At 58.8% G+C, this 18,851-nt stretch overlaps 1 protein-coding gene across 1 annotated transcript in view; it reads left to right on the plus strand.

The window, feature by feature from the left end:
• The first annotated feature begins 6,892 nt into the window (after positions 1–6,892).
• The window catches only part of ITGA3 (integrin subunit alpha 3), a 29,104-nt gene continuing 17,145 nt past the window's right edge, over positions 6,893–18,851 (plus strand). Inside the window, exons 1-4 of the mRNA XM_062216780.1 lie at positions 6,893–7,113; positions 14,787–14,914; positions 15,193–15,272; positions 17,037–17,286. Coding sequence (XP_062072764.1) covers positions 6,908–7,113; positions 14,787–14,914; positions 15,193–15,272; positions 17,037–17,286 — 664 coding nt within the window. The 5' untranslated portion in view covers positions 6,893–6,907. The remainder of the gene's footprint in view (positions 7,114–14,786; positions 14,915–15,192; positions 15,273–17,036; positions 17,287–18,851) is intronic.

Genomic DNA, 18,851 nt, shown 5'->3' on the forward strand with positions numbered 1-18,851 from the left:
GGACACCACAGACTCCTGATAACCCGTCTTAAAGCTTTGGAGCCTGCAGTCGAAGGCGGCGGGTTTTGAATGGGAGTTTCTGATAATGTGCCGCCCTCTGGCTGGTGTCGCAAGAGAGAGACAGAGACCTCCAGAACAGGCACTGATCCGGACAGAGATCGCTTCACCGGCCTGGCTGCTCTCCTGGTAGAAGAGACGGAACTGCAGCTGGGGGTCCAGACTCCGGAGCCACAGGGCCATGGAGCCATGAACACACTCACACTACACATGCACTCTTTCATTACAGATGCCAGACAGGTACCTTCTGTGGGGACCCAACAGAAGCAATCGTTAGGATTGCTGGGAGGTGACCAGGCTCTGCTTCTGAACAAAGGAGGGGCCTGGTACTGGGCTCCCCGGGGCGTCTTGCTGTGCCCTGAAGTCCAGGAGAATCCGTCCTCTCTGGTCTGGTTGGCCGCGAGGAGTGAGCCTGGGGAGCGGACCACGGCTCGGGGCATCAGGATCCCAGAGAATGAGTTGGGAGGCGCTTCCCAGTCATTCCCAGGCTGTCAACAGGCCCCGGAGCCCACAGGTCAGCCGTGGTTCAAGGGGCCAGCCTTGTTTGAACACTGTGGAATCTCTCAGCGCTCGATAATGGGCACAACGGGTGTTTCCTGGCCAACGCATTAAAAATGTCCCAGAGAGCTGGACTGGAGGAATTCCCTTAGTTCACGCAGGCACCGGAGGCCGGGTGGAGCAGCAGCAGCAGCAGTTTATCAAGGTTGAAGGGCCAGTGGAATCACTCCCAAGACTGGGCATCCGATCCAGGTTCCTCACCGCATTTACAGGTGCATCAGCGTCACGCATTCAGTTACAGCCTCAGTAGGCTTCGGTGAGCCTGCGGGGCTCGGGACCACCTGTGAGGAACTTGAGACCATGCTTATGGAGGACAGGAATTGGCGCAGGGGGGAGACGCAGCAGAGAACCAAAGAGAAGGACACCCACCCAGACATGACAACACCTGTGGGGAACAGGGATTTGGATGACCACCCAGACATGCTGATACCTGTGGGGTCGCAGTAAACAGAATGGGATGTCTGCCCTCCTCGGGGGTCTTTCTCTCCCTTGTCTTTGGTCGCAGCCGGACTTCCCCTTCACACTAAGGGGGAGGTTCTCAGTAAATATCAGCTCCCTTCCACATTCCTACAGGCCTAAAACATTCAGAGACATACAGCCACAGAGGCAAACACGTGAGTGCATACGGGATCGTGTGCACGCTGTAGACCCCACCAGGGTCTCAGCCTCTGGGGGGTAGGGCAGCAGGGCGAGGCCTTGGGCAGTAGGAGGAGAGCATGCAGGGGCGCGGGAGCCACAGGGACTGGGGTTTCTGATACTTGGGGCCTGTTCCCTGTGCCCTGACAGGAGCCTTGTCTATTTACCCCTAGAAACACCCAGCTTTTCCCCTTCCTACCCTCAATGTCTCCCCAGGCCACCCCCATCCCTGAAGTTCAAGTCAAGTACATGTGGACGCACACCTCACACAGCCCGGCTCTAGGTCTCTCCCTCTCCCTGCCCCTGCCCCTGCCTCTGTTCAGCCCACCTCATTCTGTGATCAAATGATCCCAGCAGCTCCCTCCTGCACGCCCCTACCCCATTCTCTCCTGGCAACGTCAATTTCATGCTGCAAACAAAATGTCTTTTTTTAAAAAATATATTCATTTTGTATGTATTTGAAAGGCAGAGCTACAGAGAGAGGAGGAGAGAAAAGAGAGAGAACGAGATCTTCCATCCTTTGGTTCACTCTGAATGGCTGCAACGCCAGGGCTGGGCAAGGCTGAAGCCAGGAGCCAGGAGTTTCTTCCAGGTCTCCCATATGCATGCAGGGGGTCAAGGACTTGGACCATCCTCTGCTGCTTTCCCAAGCGCATTAGCAGGGAGCCGGATCAGAAGTGGAGCAGCCAGGACTCTAAGCAGCGTCCACATGGGATGCCAGCGTTGCAGGAGGAGGCTTAATCTGCTAAGTGAGTCACAGTGGAGGCCACACAAAATGTACTTTCAGACAGTCCCCCTGTACCCCAAGCACCACCCCCCAGAGCAACATGGGTGTAGCCTCTGTCTAAATCTGTGGACCTCTGGAATATGAGGCCAAGACGAAACCCTGGCCTTCCTGAAAGAACCCCCACTCACCTTGCATGCCCCATGGGGGCCTGGCTCCGTGCTGGCATGTAGTAGCTTGTCAGGGAATGTTCCAGGCTGAATGATCTGAGCCAGGGAAGTGAGCTGCACTGAGCCCGCACCAGGGTCACAGGAGAAGGAGATCTGACAACTCTGCTGGTGCTCACCCCACCTCTCCCCCTCTCAGCCCCAGCAACTTGCACTTCCAGGTCAAGTCAGAGAGATGGACCAGAGTTGCTTAACCCAACACTGGCTGCTGACTGGGGACTAAAGAGGGAGTTTTCCCCAGCCCTTCCATTTCACAGATGGGAAACTGAGGCCAGAACCAAAAAGGTAACTTAGAGTGAGAGCCTGCGCTCAACCCAGGTGGCACACGACTGCTCTCCCTGGCTATGGCTCCAGCAGTGCCGTGTGCCACGTGGGAGGGCAGGCAGAGGGAGGCTGGGGCGAACACCATGAGCGCTATACAGATGGGAGATTTTTATTTTTTGACAGAGTGGACAGTGAGAGACAGAGACAGAGAAAAAGGTCTTCCTTTTCCTTTGGTTCACCCCCCAATGGCTGCTGCGGCTGGCGCACCGCGCTGATCTGAAGCCAGGAGCCAGGTGCTTCTCCTGGTCTCCCATGGGGTGCAGGGCCCAAGCACCTGGGCCATCCTCCACTGCACTCCCGGGCCACAGCAGAGAGCTGGCCTGGAAGAGGGGCAACCAGGACAGAATCCGGTGCCCCGACCGGGACTAGAACCCGGTGTGCCGGCACCGCAAGGCGGAAGATTAGCCTATTGAGCCGCGGCGCGGATCAGGAACTGCCTTTATACACTATGTCACCATCCTTGCTGGGAGAGCCTCACCCCAACCAGGCCCCAGCTCTTCTGCTTTTCTTCTCTTCCCCTGGTCTAGCGCTCCTCCTCCAGGAAGTCTCCCTGGCCCTCGGCAGAGCCCATCGTTTGCTTGTTATGAGCACCTGCAGAGAAAGGCAAATCCCTTCCCAGGTTTGTTTTAGATATCAAGACTGATGACTCCGTGAGCACCCCAGAGGGGAAGAGATTTATTATTTACATAATTGAGGTCTCCGGGAAGAGCAGGGCCTCTTAAGGAGGTCCCAATGGCCCAGGAGAGCCAGAGAAGTGGCAGGCCTGGGGTTTTGTGGTTAGGGGTTAGCGTGCAGAAAGGGATGTGAGTCTCTCTCTCTCTCTCTCTCTCTCTCTCTCTTTCTGACACCAAAGGAGGAGCACCAAAGCTCTCTTGTCCAGGTGTGGGACACAAAGGCCAGGGGGCAGTGAGATGTAAAAGCCATCAGCAAACATCAAAAACTGGACACGGACTCCTCACCCACGTGCTCTTGTTCCCTTGTGTCTGAGCTTCTAGCTGGGTCCCTGCTCCATGGGGAAGCGTTGCCAGATGAGGCCAACCAAGCGATGAGATAAGGCTGTGGGTGGCAGTCACTGAAACCAGAGGATTTCCGACCTGTGGTTTGAACTTGGAGTTCCCTCCTCATCTCTCCAGCTCAGACCCCTCCTGTCTCCGTGTCTCCCCCACCCCCATTCCATGCCCCCAGATCTGACACTCCCACACATTCCTCAGCTCAGGCCCTCCCCTCCTCCCCGTCTCCCCTGCTCCTGCCCCCACATTCCCTCTGGACACTCCCCTGGAGTGGAAAACCATCCCTCATCCCTTTCCTGCCCCCCGTCCCTGAATCGGACATGCTGGTCATTCCTGTTTGGGATGGCCACAGAGATAAGGCCTGGCAAGGAGCCCATTTGTCATCACAAGACTCCGAGTGGCAGGACTTGTACCCACACTGAGTGTCCATCCTGGGCCCCTGTCCTCCTGACCCTGGCTGTGTCCCCTTCTTTAGGAACAAGCTGGAAAGTCCACAAAATAGCAGCAGGAACGGGGGTGGAGGGAGAGATGGCAAAGCCATCTGGTCAACCTCCATCTAGGTCTGCTTCCTGTGCCTTGGTCTGGATGTCTCCTTACCCTGGTGTTGTGGGCCACAAGGCGGACCATGAGAGAGGCTGGGTGGCTCTGGAAGTCACAGCTTGGGAACAAACACTGTCTTAAGGGCAGTCGGGGACAAGCATCCTCTTCCCAACCACCACAGAAAAAGCTGTTATCGCAGCTGCTTTTGTTTACACATGTCTGGTTGTTGATCAACATCTGCCTGGAGTTTGTCTCTCTCTCTCTTTTTAAGATTTTATTTATTTATTTGAGAGGTATTGTTATGGACAGAGAGAAAGGTCTATCATCCGCTGGTTTACTCCCCAATTGGCGGCAACCGCTGGAGCTGGGTTGATCAGAAGCCAGGAGCCAAGAGCTTCTTCCAGGTCTCCCACGCAGGTGCAGGGACCCAAGGACTTGGGCCATCTTCCTCTGCTTTCCCAGACCATAGCAGAGAGCTGGATGGGAAGTGGAGCAGCCAGGACACAAACTGGTGCCCACGTGGGATGCTGGTGCCACAGTAGAAAGCTTAGCCTACTACACCACAGCACTGGCCCGAGTTTGTCTCTCAGAGACGTTGCTGTGGCCAGTGGTTTCCATCCCAGCCCTGCCTCCCATCAGCTGTGTGACCTTGGACATCCAGGTACTGTCCTGGGGCTCCATTCTTTGAAAGTCAAATGAAGAGGGTGATCCTGGCCTCCCTGGGAAGCTGGCCGGATGACACGGGTCTGCCCGAGAAATGATTCACAAACTGGAAAGTGAGGCTGGGGCCAGGTCCCAGGCTCTGACTCTGATCTCCTCGTCTCAGTTCTGTATTCTATTCCTTAAAGGGAGCTCCACACCGTACGAGCCCCAGGCTGCAGGAGAGGCCAGGTCTGTCGGAGCTCATTGTTAGCAGATGTGCTCCAGGGGCCGAAACACAGGGTTAGATTCCTAACTGAGGGTCCTTAGCCTGAGCCTTCTCATCTTTTTTTCTTTCTTTCTTTTTTTTTTTTTTTTTTGACAGGCAGAGTGGACAGTGAGAGAGAAAGAGAAAGGTCTTCCTTTTGCCGTTGGTTCACCCTCCAGTGGCCGCCGCGGTAGCGTGCTGCGGCCGGCGCACCGCGCTGATCCGATGGCAGGAGCCAGGTGCTTCTCCTGGTCTCCCATGGGGTGCAGGGCCCAAGGACTTGGGCCATCTTCCACTGCACTCCCTGGCCACAGCAGAGAGCTGGCCTGGAAGAGGGGCGGCCGGCGCTGCGGCTCACTAGGCTAATCCTCCGCCTTCTCATCTTGAAACAAAATTACACCTCCATGGTTGCTGTGAGCCTTTAATTTATTCATATTTGTAAAGCACTCAGTTCACGCTGTATTTGTGTTTAATCGATAGGATTTCTCTTACTATGATGGTGAGAAGCTAGAGAGAAAAGAAAAACGCTCAGGGAAAATGTTGCACTGCAGTAAGAGACATCTATTGTACTTCCAAAGTACACAGTGACCTCTGGCAGCTCTTTTCTGTTTGGTTCTTCTAGGAATAATGAGATCTTTTGGTGCCGCCCACCTACCTCCACCTGGCACCCCCCCCCCCACTGCTCACCTGGGGGTGCTGACTTCCTGCCCAGCACCCCCCACTGGCTCAGCCTCAGCCTGAGCGGAGGAGTGGACCTTTGAGATCCTGCCGGCCAGTCCCTGAAGGCAGGAGAGGAGGAGAAACCGGTGCAGTCTGGGCCAGCTCTGGCCACACAGTTCCCACTGCGGAGGGACTGGTCTTCAAGAGTCGCATCCACCTTCTAGAAGCAGCAGCCCTTAAGGGGAAATGTTATCATTTTGCTAATTACAATTAGCGATGTTTGATAATTACCACGACTAAGTATCTGTCTGGCTTCGCTGTGGAGCCAGTCCCAGCTCGAATCAGGAAGGTGGGGGCGGGTGGACCGCAGAAATAAATCTCAACAGAGACAGAGGAGGGGCTGGGTGCGGGGAGAGCGCCCAGAGACCGCCAGCCACCTCCTGGGCACTCACAGCGCTGCGGAGGCGAGCCGAGCGTTCCACCAGCCGCGCGGGGAGACCGTTCCCAGATGCGCCAACGCCCGGCCTCTCCAGCCGGGACAGCCGAGGTGGCTGCGCCAGCAGCCGCAGCAAAGCGGCGGGGCAAATCCCAACCCCGGCCCCGCCCGTCCAACCCTTCTCGCTCCGGAGGCGACGCTTCTCGAGAGATGCGAGGGGCGGAGAGGGCAAACTCAAGCTTTTTGGGGCTCCCGACAGGTGTCTGGGGGAGAGGGCGGAGCCAGGAAGGAAGGATGAGGAGGGAGGGGCGGTGCTGCCCCTTTAAGAGGCGGCGGCCGCTCGGGGACCTTTTCTCTTTCCCCGGAAGGAAAGCGGAGTCCGGGCTGGGCGCGCAAGGTGGGGAGGTGCGGGGCTGGGCGTGGGGAAGGCGGGGCGCGCGCCGTGGGACCCCTCCCTCCCGGCCTCCCGGCCTCCCGGCCTCCCGGCGGTCGACTGATCTCCCGGTCCGGATCCGCCGCCCAGCCGGGATCGAAGGCGACAGCGCAGCCAAGGGGGCGCGGCCGGGACAAGCTAGGGGGCCGGTGACCCGACTACGGGAGAGGCGATTGCATAGACCCGCGGACCTTGGAAGGGGATCGGAGAGCGCAGAGCCGGAGCAGACGCGAAACTGAGCGGGGCTGAGGGCGAGGAACGGATCCGCACTCGGAGGCGCAGCGGCGCTGCGGGCGCGGGCGGCCTCGGCAGCCAGGGAGCAGGTGAACAGGTCCGAGCTCCGAGCTGCGCGCCCTCGCGCGCTCTCGCCCCGGCCGCTGCTCCGGCTAGCAGCCATGGGCCCTGGCGCCCGCCGCGCGCCCGGCGCCCCGCGCCCGCTGCTCTGCGCGCTCGCTTTGATGGTGGCGGCCGGCGGCCGCGTCGCCTCCGCCTTCAACCTGGACACCCGATTCCTTGTGGTAAAGGAGGCCAAGAACCCGAGCAGCCTCTTCGGCTACTCGGTCGCCCTCCACCGGCAGACCGAGCGGCAGCAACGCTACCTGTAAGTGGGGCTGGCGGGGGTGGGGCGGGACGGAGTGTGCGTGGCGGGGTGCGGTGCCGGAGCGGGGTCGCAGCCCACTGGACCTCCCGACCCTTGTGAACCAGGATTCTGGAGAGCGGATTTCCGAGCAGCCCCCCGGGCTGCCGAACTTTGGCGGGAAATGGAGGATTGGGCGTGGTGTGGGGGGCATTCCTCACTGGCAAGTGCTGACCTGGCCAGAACCTGTCTAGACGCGGCCCCTCCACCCTTCAGATCTCTGTGAGCCGAAGTGTGGTCCCTGTTGCCTGAGCCCCCAGCCAGCGGGTGAACCGAGTGCCTAGCGCTAGCTGCTTCTCTCCAGGGCTGGGAGCTGGATAAACAAGATAAAAACACCTAGTGCCCCTCCCCCTCCTCCTGGGGAGAACCCACAGCACATGCATTTAAGCCCGCACCTCGCACTTAGTCTGCGGCCACGCGGGCCACGCCCTCTGCAGAGCCAGACGGGATAGCCTGCTCAGCCGCCCGGCGGGCTGGTGCAGGGGGAGCGGGGAGCCGACGGCTGAGTCCGGCCGTGCGGAGCTGTCCAGAAGCTCCTTCTGACCCCCTGAGCGCCGCGGAGCGGGGGCGTGGATGAGAGAGAGGAGCTGTCCCCATTGGGACTGCGCCTCCCAGCCGCCCAGCCCTGCGCAGGGGCGCTCTCCCACCAGACATCATCCCCGCATTCCACAGATTCATGTTGAATCGCAGCCCTGAGTGTGTTTGTTTTGGTTTGAAGAGGGAAATGGTGTTTTTCTTCTGTTCTCCTTCCCCGACAGCTGCAAAGGAGAAGGAGCTGGAAGGGCTCAGGGGAGGAGGGAAGGAGAGCATCCAGCTGCCTGCCCCTCCCCGCCAACTCCCGCCATAGGGACCCACACCCGGGGGCATGTCCAGGTTCCAGGGCTTTCTCTGCTATGGGCTCAGAGTGTGCTGAGGTTGGCAGCTGGGACAGGGCAGCTGGGGGCAGGGCCGGGGGAGGAATGAGGCTGCCCAGCTGGGACAGTGGTTAGGACAGGTCCAGCAAGCCGCTTTGACCCCTACCGGTCAGGTGACCCGACAGGTGTCTGTCTTCCCCTGGCCTCTGACCCCACTGAGCTGGAAGGAACTTCTCCCAGCTCCGGCTGGGGCCTGCAGAAACTTGAGGAAGTTGGGAATGGTCAAAGTCCAAACTGCCCCAGCCCTGGCCTCTGCCCTGTTGGCCCAGTCCCTACCCAGTCTGCCTGCCCGGGTGCGGCCTCACCTCCATCTGGCTTCTGTGGAGGTGAGGGCCACCACACCCTTCCTGGCCTGACTCCTGCTGCTGTCTGGCTTCAGCAAACCCCGAACGACCATCAGGGTGATTCTCCGTGTCAGTGCTCTTCCTGCCCTAGCCCGGGAAAAAGATGTTCAGGTTGCTGGGGCCCAGGCTGCTGGGTAGGAGTCAGCAGGGTGATGAGCAGATCCGTCTGGGAAGGCAGCACACACAGCGACTCCGAGGCCGCCCCTCCCCACTTTACCATGTGACCTTGAGCAGCACACTTTCCTTCCCTGGGACAGTTTTTCCCAAAAAGGGATTGGAGTTGGATCTCTGTCTCCTGCCCACCTCCGAGGGCCTGCGAGAGGCAACTTGGCATTGTGGAGGGCAAAGAGGCTCCCAAGTGCCACTGCCAGAGTCCTGTCGTGGGTCTGTCCCTGAGGCTCTATTTCTCCTCTGAAGGGCAAAGGCGCTCGTTCTTTAGGGGCACCAGTGGGGCTTTAACGGGACCATGTGTTTGAAATGCACTGCCCAGGTGGGCGTCTGGGCGCGCCATAAAGCGCTGGTTAAACACCTGCGCCCCTCATCAGAATGCCTCCATTCCATTCCCAGCACCAGAGGCCGATTCCAGCTTTCTATTAACGTGGACCCCGGGGGACAGCAGTGGTGGCTCAAGTGGTTGGGTTCCTGCCATCCACATGGGAGACTTGAATTGAGTTCCTGGTTCCCAGCTTCAGCCCTCACGCCATATGGGGGAGTGAAGTAGTGGGTGGAAGCTCTCTCTCAAATAAATAAATTAATTAATTTAAATGAGTTTTTTAAAAGTACCCTACATATGCCCACTTCCCCCAGGTGCAACCGCAGGCTCCGGTGCTACAACCAGGACCTGGATGCACCCCCAGTACCCACGAGCTCCACCCGAGATGGCTGAGCTAAGGGCTTCTGCTTTTCTGCCTGGGCGGCTCGAGATGGCATTAGGCCTTCCAAGAGCAAGAAGGTTCTAGAGCTCATGGACCGCCAAGAGGCAGGTGGTTCTAGAGAGAGTTTGGGGCCTCCCTCCAGGGGCATCCTCAATCTTTTTCCAAAAGTGGGTCTACCTCTAGGCTCACCTCCTTGGCTCACTGAATTCTGCACCCTGGCCCTGCGGGAGAGCCAAGGGGGCCAGCTGGGCTTGGCTGCAGCCAGCTGTGTAGCCAGATGTGAGCAGCTGCCTGGGTATACCGCGCCCGGGAACTAGCGAGCCAAACTGTGGCCTCACGTTCTGTTGCTCTCAAAGTCCCTTTGGAAGAAGGAGAACAGGCTTGTGAGTCTGGAGTTCATAGGTTTTTAGGAAATGAGGGATTTGAAAGTAGAGGCAGAATCCTGTGTGTTTTGTTCCTTGTCCTGGGGCGGGAGGAGGGGAGAGCACAGCTTTCCTGTTCTCAAATCCCCACCCTAGGGGTGGGGGGAACCTCTCTGCTGCCCCTTCGCCTTCCTCCCCCACCCACATCATCGGGGGTTCCCGCCGATGCACAACCCAGTCCCCCATTCCTGGAAGTGAGGAGCATGGGGGAGACCAGGGTACTTTGGCTTCTAATGGTGAGATGGGTGCAGTCCCCCTGGAGGGAGGTGGCACCCGCTCTGTTGCTCCCTCCTGGAAGTCCTTGTGAGCCATGCGGGCAGGCTCTGAGCCTCTCTCCCTTTCTCCTTTGCCTGGAAATGAGGGCATCTGGAGGCCTGGCGCTCGTGGAAATGATGTCAGGCACGAGGTAGGCAGGAGCCCAGCTTACCTGCTGTGCTCCCCCAAAACAGGTTCCCCTGGGCGGGGCAGGTGCCTGGCAGCCTCCGAGGCTCGTGCCAGCAGAAATGGGCACAGCGGCTATGGCTGCACGCAGCCGGCCTGCACGTGGCAGCTCCCTTCCCTCCTGTTCTCCCCAGCGACCAGTGACAGCCCCGGGGTCTTTGAAGTGGGCGGGCACCGAGGAAGGCCGGCCAGATCTCGTCGAGAAAGCAGCAGCAAAAGGGGCTTGCTTGGTCACACAGGGCTAAGCCAGGGAGGAAGAGGATGTCCTTGCGGTAACCTCTTACCTGAGGTTAGATGATACCAAGAGTGCCCTGTGGTGGACAGGGATACTAAAGAGAGAGAGAAAGAAGAAGAAATGAAAAAATTAGTTTTTTTTTTTTAACCTGAGCCTTGCCCATGGCCTCTTTCTCCCATGCCTTCTCATTCTCTCACTGCCTCCAGCTTGTCACTCTGGCTCTCGGGCTGAGTCACCAGTGGGGAGAGGGGGCTGGGTGGGCAGTGGAGGAGGAGCAGCGGGAGGACGGAGAGGGCTGCAGCTTCAGCTACCGCAGGAACTGCCTCTGGGGAGATGATTAATTTGGGCAACAGCGCTGGCACTGAGCTGGGATCCAGGATCTTGAGAACTGCCCCATCCCCCTACCCTCTGGGGATCAGGGCTAGAGCAGGCCCCCTCCCCTCCTGCTTCCTGGCCTGGGAGGGGAGCATGTGCCAGGAGCTGGCCTGAGTGCTGGGTCCTTCTGGCCCCTCTGAAACCTTCCCGGGAAGTTGGATGTTATGGATTTTTTTCTCTGAGCCTCACCCCACCCTGTGTTCCCGGGGGGACCTTCTTCTCTTTGGAGTGAGCCAACCTGGTGCCTGATCTCTCCTGGGTCCCATTCCTCAGCTTCTTTGATTCCATTGCTCGCTGCTTGACTCTTCCATTAGCTTTGAACTGCCCTGGAGGAGTGACCGGGCAGGGGTGAGCAATAGCTTTTCTGGAGCTTAGAGCTCAGGGGCCTCCCCAGGGGCCCGCAGGGGCTGTCTGCCTGGAGCCAGATGAGAGGGTATGAGGAGGCAGCTGTTGGAAAGCCCCCGAGAGGTCATCTCCCCCACCCTCCTCCTCCCAGGGGCTCCCTGCTCCCTGACCCCAACCTGGTTGCATCTCTGGTCTTCCTTGCTCCACGAGCTCCATCTCTCCATCCAGCCTCCCACCTTCTCCCTGGGCTGGGTGGACAGGTGCACTGGTGGCCTGGGAAGGGTTGGCTTTTAGACCCTGTGCTCTGGACCAGACCCAGCAGCAGGTGGCTAACAGAGGTGCTTATTTGCCTAGATGTTCTATTTTCTTTTTTCTTAAGATTTATTTTTATTTATTTGGAAAGCAGAGTTATACACACACACACACAGATATCTTCTGGCTGCTGGTTCACTCCCCAGATGGCCACAATGGCTGGAGATGAGCCAATCAGAACCCAGGAGCCAGTAGCTTCCTCCAGGTCTCCCACATGAGTACAGGGACCCAAGACCTTGGGCCATCTTCTACTGCTTTCTCAGGCCATAGGAGAGAGCTGGATTGGAAGTGGAGCAGCTGGGACTTGAGTCAGCGCCCATATGGGATGCCAGCACTGCAGGTGGTGGCTTTACCCGCTACACCACAACGTCGGCCACTGCACCATCTTCTGCTACTTTCCGAGGTGCATTAGCAGGGAGCTGGATGGGAAATGGAGCAACTGGGACTCAAACCGGCGTCCTTATGGGATGCCGGTGTCACAGGCTGTGGCTTAACCTGCTGCTCCACGACACTGGCCGCTAGAAGTTATATTTTCATTTTCATGTCAGTAAGGACCCTTCTAGCCTCTGGATTCTGCAGCCCTACCTGCACTCACCTGGCTGTGGCTGGAGGAAGCTGGACCTGACCCTCTGCACGCCGCCTTCCCTCGTGCACGCCGCCTTCCCTCGTGCACGCACAGGCCTCTGGCTGTGGACCCATTGGATCCTGGGCTGGGAGCCAAAGGGCCTTAAGGGGCCTCTGAGCGGGCCAAGCAGGAGCTAAAAATACTCCAGGGGGGGTGGGGGGCTCCCTGTGGAATCTCTGGGGAGGGTGGGGCGTGGGATATGGAGCTGGGATTAGGGCACTGGCCCCGTTCCATCCCCCCAGCAGCAGGCACAGAGCTGGCTGGGACTGGAGAGCGGAAGCAGGAGGGTGTAGGGGCCACAGGGATTTATTTCGATCCAGTTGCCATCTTGCCCAGCTCTGCCTGCTCAGGAGGCTCAGGAGAGGGGTCCCTCAGCCTCCTCTCCCTGGGACAAGGGAGCTGAGAGGGCACGGAGATCCTGGTCCTCGTCCGCCTGCCCGACAACCTGAGCAGGGCAGCGGCGGCCGCAGCAGCAGGGCCACACTTCCATTACAGTGCATGGCAGGACTGCACCCTGGCTTCCCCTAGGCACCCCACCCACTGAGGCCTGCACTCCATCAAGGTCATCCTAGCCAGCCCCCAGCCTCCCCCTCAGCCACTGCCTGGCACCCTTAGGCCCTTGAAGTCCTGCCACCGAAGTCTGTTCTTTGTCCTCTGCTCCAGGCGAACCTGAACCTGGCAGGGCAGAGATTCTGGGTCCCTGGAGAGAGGCCTGGGGTCATGCTAGGCCAATCCTGGTGCCACAGAAAGCAGAGCATCAGAGCCCACACTGGCTACGGCAGGAAGCCCAGTTTGCAGATGAACCCCTCTGTTCCTCCAGCGGCCCCGGAGTCAGCAGGACCGCTGCTGTCCCCATTTTACAGATCAGGCTGTTGAGGCTCAGTGAGAGAAAGGAAATTTCCCCTTGAGGCAGAACAGGCTCTAGAAGCAGAACCTTTGACTCCCAGGCAGGGACGTTCCCTTCCCACGGGCACGGCTTCCTTCTCTCATCTGTGAGGCACGCCGGGGAGCGGATGTACATGGGTGGTCAGGCAGTGGACTCGCCGAGGTGCCCTCCCCAGCCCCGACAGAAGGTGACTAACTGGGCCTGGCTGCCCCACTGGCCTCCCGCCAGCCCTCCTGCGTGGGGAGCTTGACCCCATCCATCGCAGGAACACTTCCCCAGGGGCAGGTCTGCGCTGCAGATGTGAGGTGCAGGCAGCCGTCCCCGCCCTTCCCAGCACCCCCAGGCAGTGCATTCCTGGCTCTCAGTGGGCGGAGGCACCCCAGGCCCCGGCATGCCCAGGCCCTGCCCTACCCACTCCCTGCCGCCCTCACGCACAGGTCCCAGGCTGGGGCTGCAGCCGACGCTGCTTGGCACTTCCTGCCTGGCAGGAGGCCCAGAGCCCAAGTTCTAAGCCGGGAGCCTCAGGGGAGACGGTGCAGCTGGGGCCAGTGGAGGGGCATCTGGGAGATGCCTGCCATCCGGAGGGTTGGGTCCTTTGGCTGGAGGAGGGGGTCCTGGCCAGCACTGGGAGGCTGCAGGGAATACGGATGAGGGGAAAAGAGAAACTGGCAGAATGGGCTCAATACCCCAACCAGGGGTACGCCAGACTCCATCCAGATGGCCTGGGGTGGGCTCAGGAATCTGCCTGTTTCACAAATATCCAGGCCCTTCTGAGGCCAGCAGACCACAGCCTGTCCCCTGAGGCTGATCCCTGCCTCTCTCTGCTCCAGTCACCCCTCTGGCATGGGATGGCCTGTTTCGTCCATGTCCCTCAAGATAGGTTCTGGGACAAGCTGATAGTTCTTGTGCCCTCCATGCCACCCCCTTGGAACACTGCCCCCCGGGGCCACGTTGTGCAAAGTGTCAGGTGCCCAGTCCAGCCCCATCCCTTGTGTGCCTGTTTCTAGGTGACAGTAGGGAGGTTGGGCATCGCCGTGCCTTCTGGATCTAAGTCCTCCCATGGCCTCCAGAGGCAGGGTCCTGGCTTCCAGCAGCCCTCCCACCCCCATGCAAATGCTCCCTGCTGGCCCCTCTGGGATTTGAACCCAGTGCCAGGGTTCCTCCAGCCTCCTCCAAAGCTAGCGGGTCAGGGAACATCCCACTAGCTGTGGGCCGTGTATAAGGCCCGCAAAATCATTTGTCCTGGTCCTGTTAAGGCCACCAAAGGCGGGACTCGCAATTCAATACATCTACAGCGGGCTCATTTTTAAGTTGTTCATTTTTTGTGGTCTGCAAAGGATGCTATAAAGATCCAAATGGCCCTGGGCAGAAAAAAGGTTCCCCAGCCCTGGCAAGGGGTTCCTTCCAAACCCGGATGGGACCAGGCCCCTCCCCTGCCTCACACCCCTGGGGGGCTCCCTCCAGGCCCTCTCCCCACCCCTCATGCCCCACCCGGATGTTGCTGGGCCACAACTGTCCCAAGGACTTTCCAGAGCTGTTCATCGCACAGTGTGCTCATGCCTCCTGGCTCATGCACATGCCGTACCTTGTCTCAAGCACCCTCCCGCCCCTCCTTCACCTGTGACCCTGGCCAGTGTCCTGCAGGCCTCCCTGACTGCCCGGCTCCTGCTGAATCCAGGTGGCCCTCCTGCACGAGGCAGTGCCAGAGCCTGTTCCCCCCGACTCCTGGAGGCAGGGACCGGGTCCCATCGCCTCCCGGCCCCCAGACCCCGGCACACAGCTGATGTGCGGTAACTGCCTATCAAAGAGCAGGTTGTTCCAGGCGGAGTCTGAGCTGGGGCCCACCTGCCTCCCCGCCTCCAGGCTTCTGGCCGGTGCGCCCCAGGACCTTGCTGCACCCGATGGCTACACCAACCGGACCGGTGCTGTGTACCTGTGCCCACTCACTGCCTCCAAGAACGACTGTGAACGGATGGACATCGTGGAGAAAAGTGAGGGGAAGGGGTGGGCCAGCCAGGTCGGGAGGCTGGCAGAGGGGCAGCTAGAATGTTCTGGAGCCACTGGTGCAGTTCTGGTCCCTTTGTGTCCAGTGTGGGGCCATGGAGGAGCAGCACCACATGAGATTGGTGGGGCACAGAATAATGTGGGGGGAGTGGCTGCCCTGCTTGGGTGGAGGGTCCCAAAGGGACCAAGCCAAGCCTAGTGGAGGCTCTGGGTCCTGGAGTATGGATGGAGGGGCCGCAGCTCATGTGCTGTCCCATGCCCACAGGTGACCCTACCCATCACATTATTGAGGACATGTGGCTCGGGGTGACCGTGGCCAGCCAGGGCCCTGCAGGCAGAGTCCTGGTAAGTGGGCACTCAGTGTCGGCCCCTCCCAGTCCTTCACCTCCCAGGGACTGGGGAGAGGTTCAAGGGCAGCCCAGGCATTCTCTGTGTGTGCGTGTGCGGGGGCCCTTGCAAGACGTCCCTCTTTGTGGCTGGGTGTCCCTACAGGTGACGGGTCCCCCACTTCCTGTGCTCCTGCCGAGGGGGTGTGTGACACAGGGCCGGCCGGGCAACCTCAGTCTTGGCTGAATTACCCGCTTTGTCCCTGCACCCACAGGGGTGCTCGTCCTTTGTGGGAACCCCAGGGAGTTGTGAGAGGGCTGAAAGGGCAGAGAGGGCCCCGGGCGGCTGGCGCTGGCCGCTGTGCCTTCCTGGGAGATTGGCTGCCGGAAGAGCCAGAACCCTGCTGACCCCGGCTCACCCCGGGGCCCCTCCCTGCTCTCAGTTGTCACCTCCTGCCTGCATTCTTCAGTGCGGTCCCTGGGACCTCAATTTCTGAGTCTTAGGAAGACAGGGTTTTTTTGTTTTTGTTTTTGTTTTTGTTTTCCCTTTATTGTTTAGATTGATGTAAAATTTACATCCGGTGAAATGGACAGATTCTTAAGTTTCAATGAATTTTTCACAAATGTAGGTACCTGTGTAACTGACACCCACAAAAGATAGACCAAATTGACATCATTCCAGAACATTCCCCGTGCCCCCTTCCCATCAGTCACCACCCCCATAGTCTTTGAACACCGTTCTGAGCTCTGGGTTTGCATCACTTCACCAAAACCCCTCTTTAGGAGTCCATCGAAAGCGATTCCAGACGGGGCCCTGTTGTGGTTGTACGTTCAGCCCCCCATCCGCCCACTCATCCACCAGCTGTTCAGTGAGCAGCTACTGCGCACCGAGCACTGTGTGAGCCCCAGGAAGGTGGCGGTGACTCAGGTCGGGCTCCGGCGCTGAGCAGTGGGGCTCACAGCTGGAAGGGGACACAAAGAGCAAGTAAACAAGAAACAGGTCTATTTCTGGCACTCGTCTGGCCCCAGGCTGTTTTCAGACACCTCATTCTGATCCATTGATTTGCGCAGTAACTACTCCCGGGCGCTGAGCACCGAGAGTGTGAGAGCGTGGATCGATTCCCACCTTTGCTGGGCAGCACAGCCGAGGGGCTTGGGAGCAAGGACTTCAGAGCCACACGGCCTTGGCTGGAGCGGCCTCTGCCTCTCTCTCTCTAGATGTGGGATTTGGGGCAGGTTACTGAGCTCCCTGTGCCTCAGTCTCTTGATCCGTAAGATGGGAGAAACAACTGCCAGTACCCCCACAGGGTGGTTAGCAGGCTTAAAGGAGTCAGTCCGTGCATGGGAGGAACTTAGAATTGTGTCTGGCGCGTAGTAGGTGTGCAGTAAGTCTTGGCTGCAGCCACTGTTGTTTTTTTCAGTAAGAGGACAGGGTCATCTGGCGTCAGCGCAGAAGCAAGTGCCTTGATCGCTCAGTCAATAGCTTCTTTTAGATTCAAGAACCTGAGCCTTATATTCCCTCATCCTGTCCCCTTTTCCCTTTGCCAAGATCTCTAAGCCACGCTCAAATCCGTACCTCCTGGCTTCCCAAAAAGTGTAGCTGCCCTTCAGAGCAATTTCTGAATTCTGGAAAGCAGGTGCCGGTTTCCATGTCGCTGTGGGAAGGCAGAGAAGCCGGACTTCCTCCAGCTCTGCTTCTGCAGTGAGAGGGTCACGGGGCTAAGGGGACCCCTGCGTCTGCGCTCGTGGCTCAGCCTGACTGTGCTGGGGTCGGGGTCCCCAGGTCTGCGCCCACCGCTACACTCAGGTGCTGTGGTCAGGGTCGGAGGACCAGCGGCGCATGGTGGGCAAGTGCTATGTGCGCGGCAATGACCTTGAACTGGACCCCAGTGATGACTGGCAGACCTATCACAACGAGATGTGCAACAGCAACACCGATTACCTGGAGACCGGCATGTGCCAGCTGGGCACCAGCGGCGGCTTCACCCAGAACACTGTGTACTTCGGGGCCCCGGGGGCCTACAACTGGAAAGGTGGGGGCTGTGGGGGAGGGGAAGGGGGCAGAGACCACTCGCCCTGTTAGCCTCTGGGACAGCAACTCAGACCATCCACAGTAGGGGATGGGAGAGATGGGACCCGGGTGCCAATCTCTCCGCAACACCATGACCTTGACTGCAGGAAAGCACTGACGTGTGCCAGGGACGTTCACCCTCTGACCTTATTCATCTTAAAACACCTTGGCCAAGCACGGACTACACCCATTTTCCAGAAACAGAAACCAAACCTGGAGCAGCAAAGTAAGCTGCTCAAGGCCAATAGTAAGTCACGAGGGGTGACTTGGAATTGGCACACAGGGCCAGCTGACTCCAGATGAACCAGCGGGAACCGTACCTTAAAGCCTACGAGGGACAGAGCCGCTAGGTGGTACGGGAGGCGCTCCTCCCCTCCTCCCATTATCCAGTGGGAAAAGGACCCTGTGGCTCCTTCTAGATTTGTTTTAGGCTCTGTAGGTACCCGAAAAACAAAAGCAAACCACAAACACAATCACAGTTAGGGTTCTCTTCTGCTGCCCTCTCTTTTCACTTACCGAAGGCGGTGGGCGCTGTTCATGTCAGCACACACAGGACCCCCCTTCCAGGAGCTGCAGAGTGTTTCCTTGCATCAAGACCCACGCTTGGTGCTGGCGTTTGTGGCACAGAGGTTAAGGCCCCTCTGGGGATGCCGGCATTTCATATGGGGGCACCGATTTGAGCCCCGGCTGCTCTGTTTCTGACCCAACTCCCTTCTAATGCACCTGTGAAGGCATCAGATGATGGCGCAAGTGCTTGGGCCCCTGCCACCTTTGTGGGAGACCTGGATGAAGCTCCTGGCTCTTAGCTCTGGCCTCACCCACCCTGACCATTGTAGCTGTTTGGGGAGTGAACCAGTAGACGGATGTGCTCGCTCGCTCGCTCTCTCTCTCCCTCTTCCTTCACCCGTCCCGTGTCATTCTGCCTTTCAAATAAATAAACAAATCTTTAAAAAGTAGAATATTAAAAAAAAAAGAACCAAGCCTTTACGGCCACAGCACCCCCAGTTCCCCCATCTCTCTGCCTCTCCCCATCACACCCCCGTGCAACCCCCTTGTTGCAGACTGAGCAGGCACAGAGAGCCCTGAGTCCTCTCCTGATACACAGGTAGTCCTGGTTCTGAGCTCCCCGGCGGCTGGGGCTCTGCCCCTCCCTGACCCTGCCTCCCACCTGCTGCTGGTCTTTTTGGACCTTGGCAGGGTCGCAGGTACTCTGCAGCAGCAGCCCTGTGGGCGGAGCCAGGTAGGCAGCCGAGCCTGGGGAGGCGGGACCAGAAGGAGATGAAAGTGTGGAGTCTGAAGCCAGCGTCTAGAGAGTACGGAGATGTCATCCGGTGTCTAATAATATCCAGGAGCCTGGATGCCAGCAGCGATGGCCCTGCCACCAGCCCCCGTGGGGACTATGAGAAAGCCAGTTTCCTTCTTTGAGCCTCACTTTTCTTAGCCACAAAATGGGCTTTTATCATTCCACCTGACAGACTTGATAAATTGAAGGGAGCTGGCATCTAGCCTGCAGTTGAAGCAGCCAGT

Source organism: Lepus europaeus, chromosome 18, assembly GCF_033115175.1.
Source record: "Lepus europaeus isolate LE1 chromosome 18, mLepTim1.pri, whole genome shotgun sequence".
Taxonomy (NCBI): Eukaryota; Metazoa; Chordata; class Mammalia; order Lagomorpha; family Leporidae; genus Lepus; species Lepus europaeus.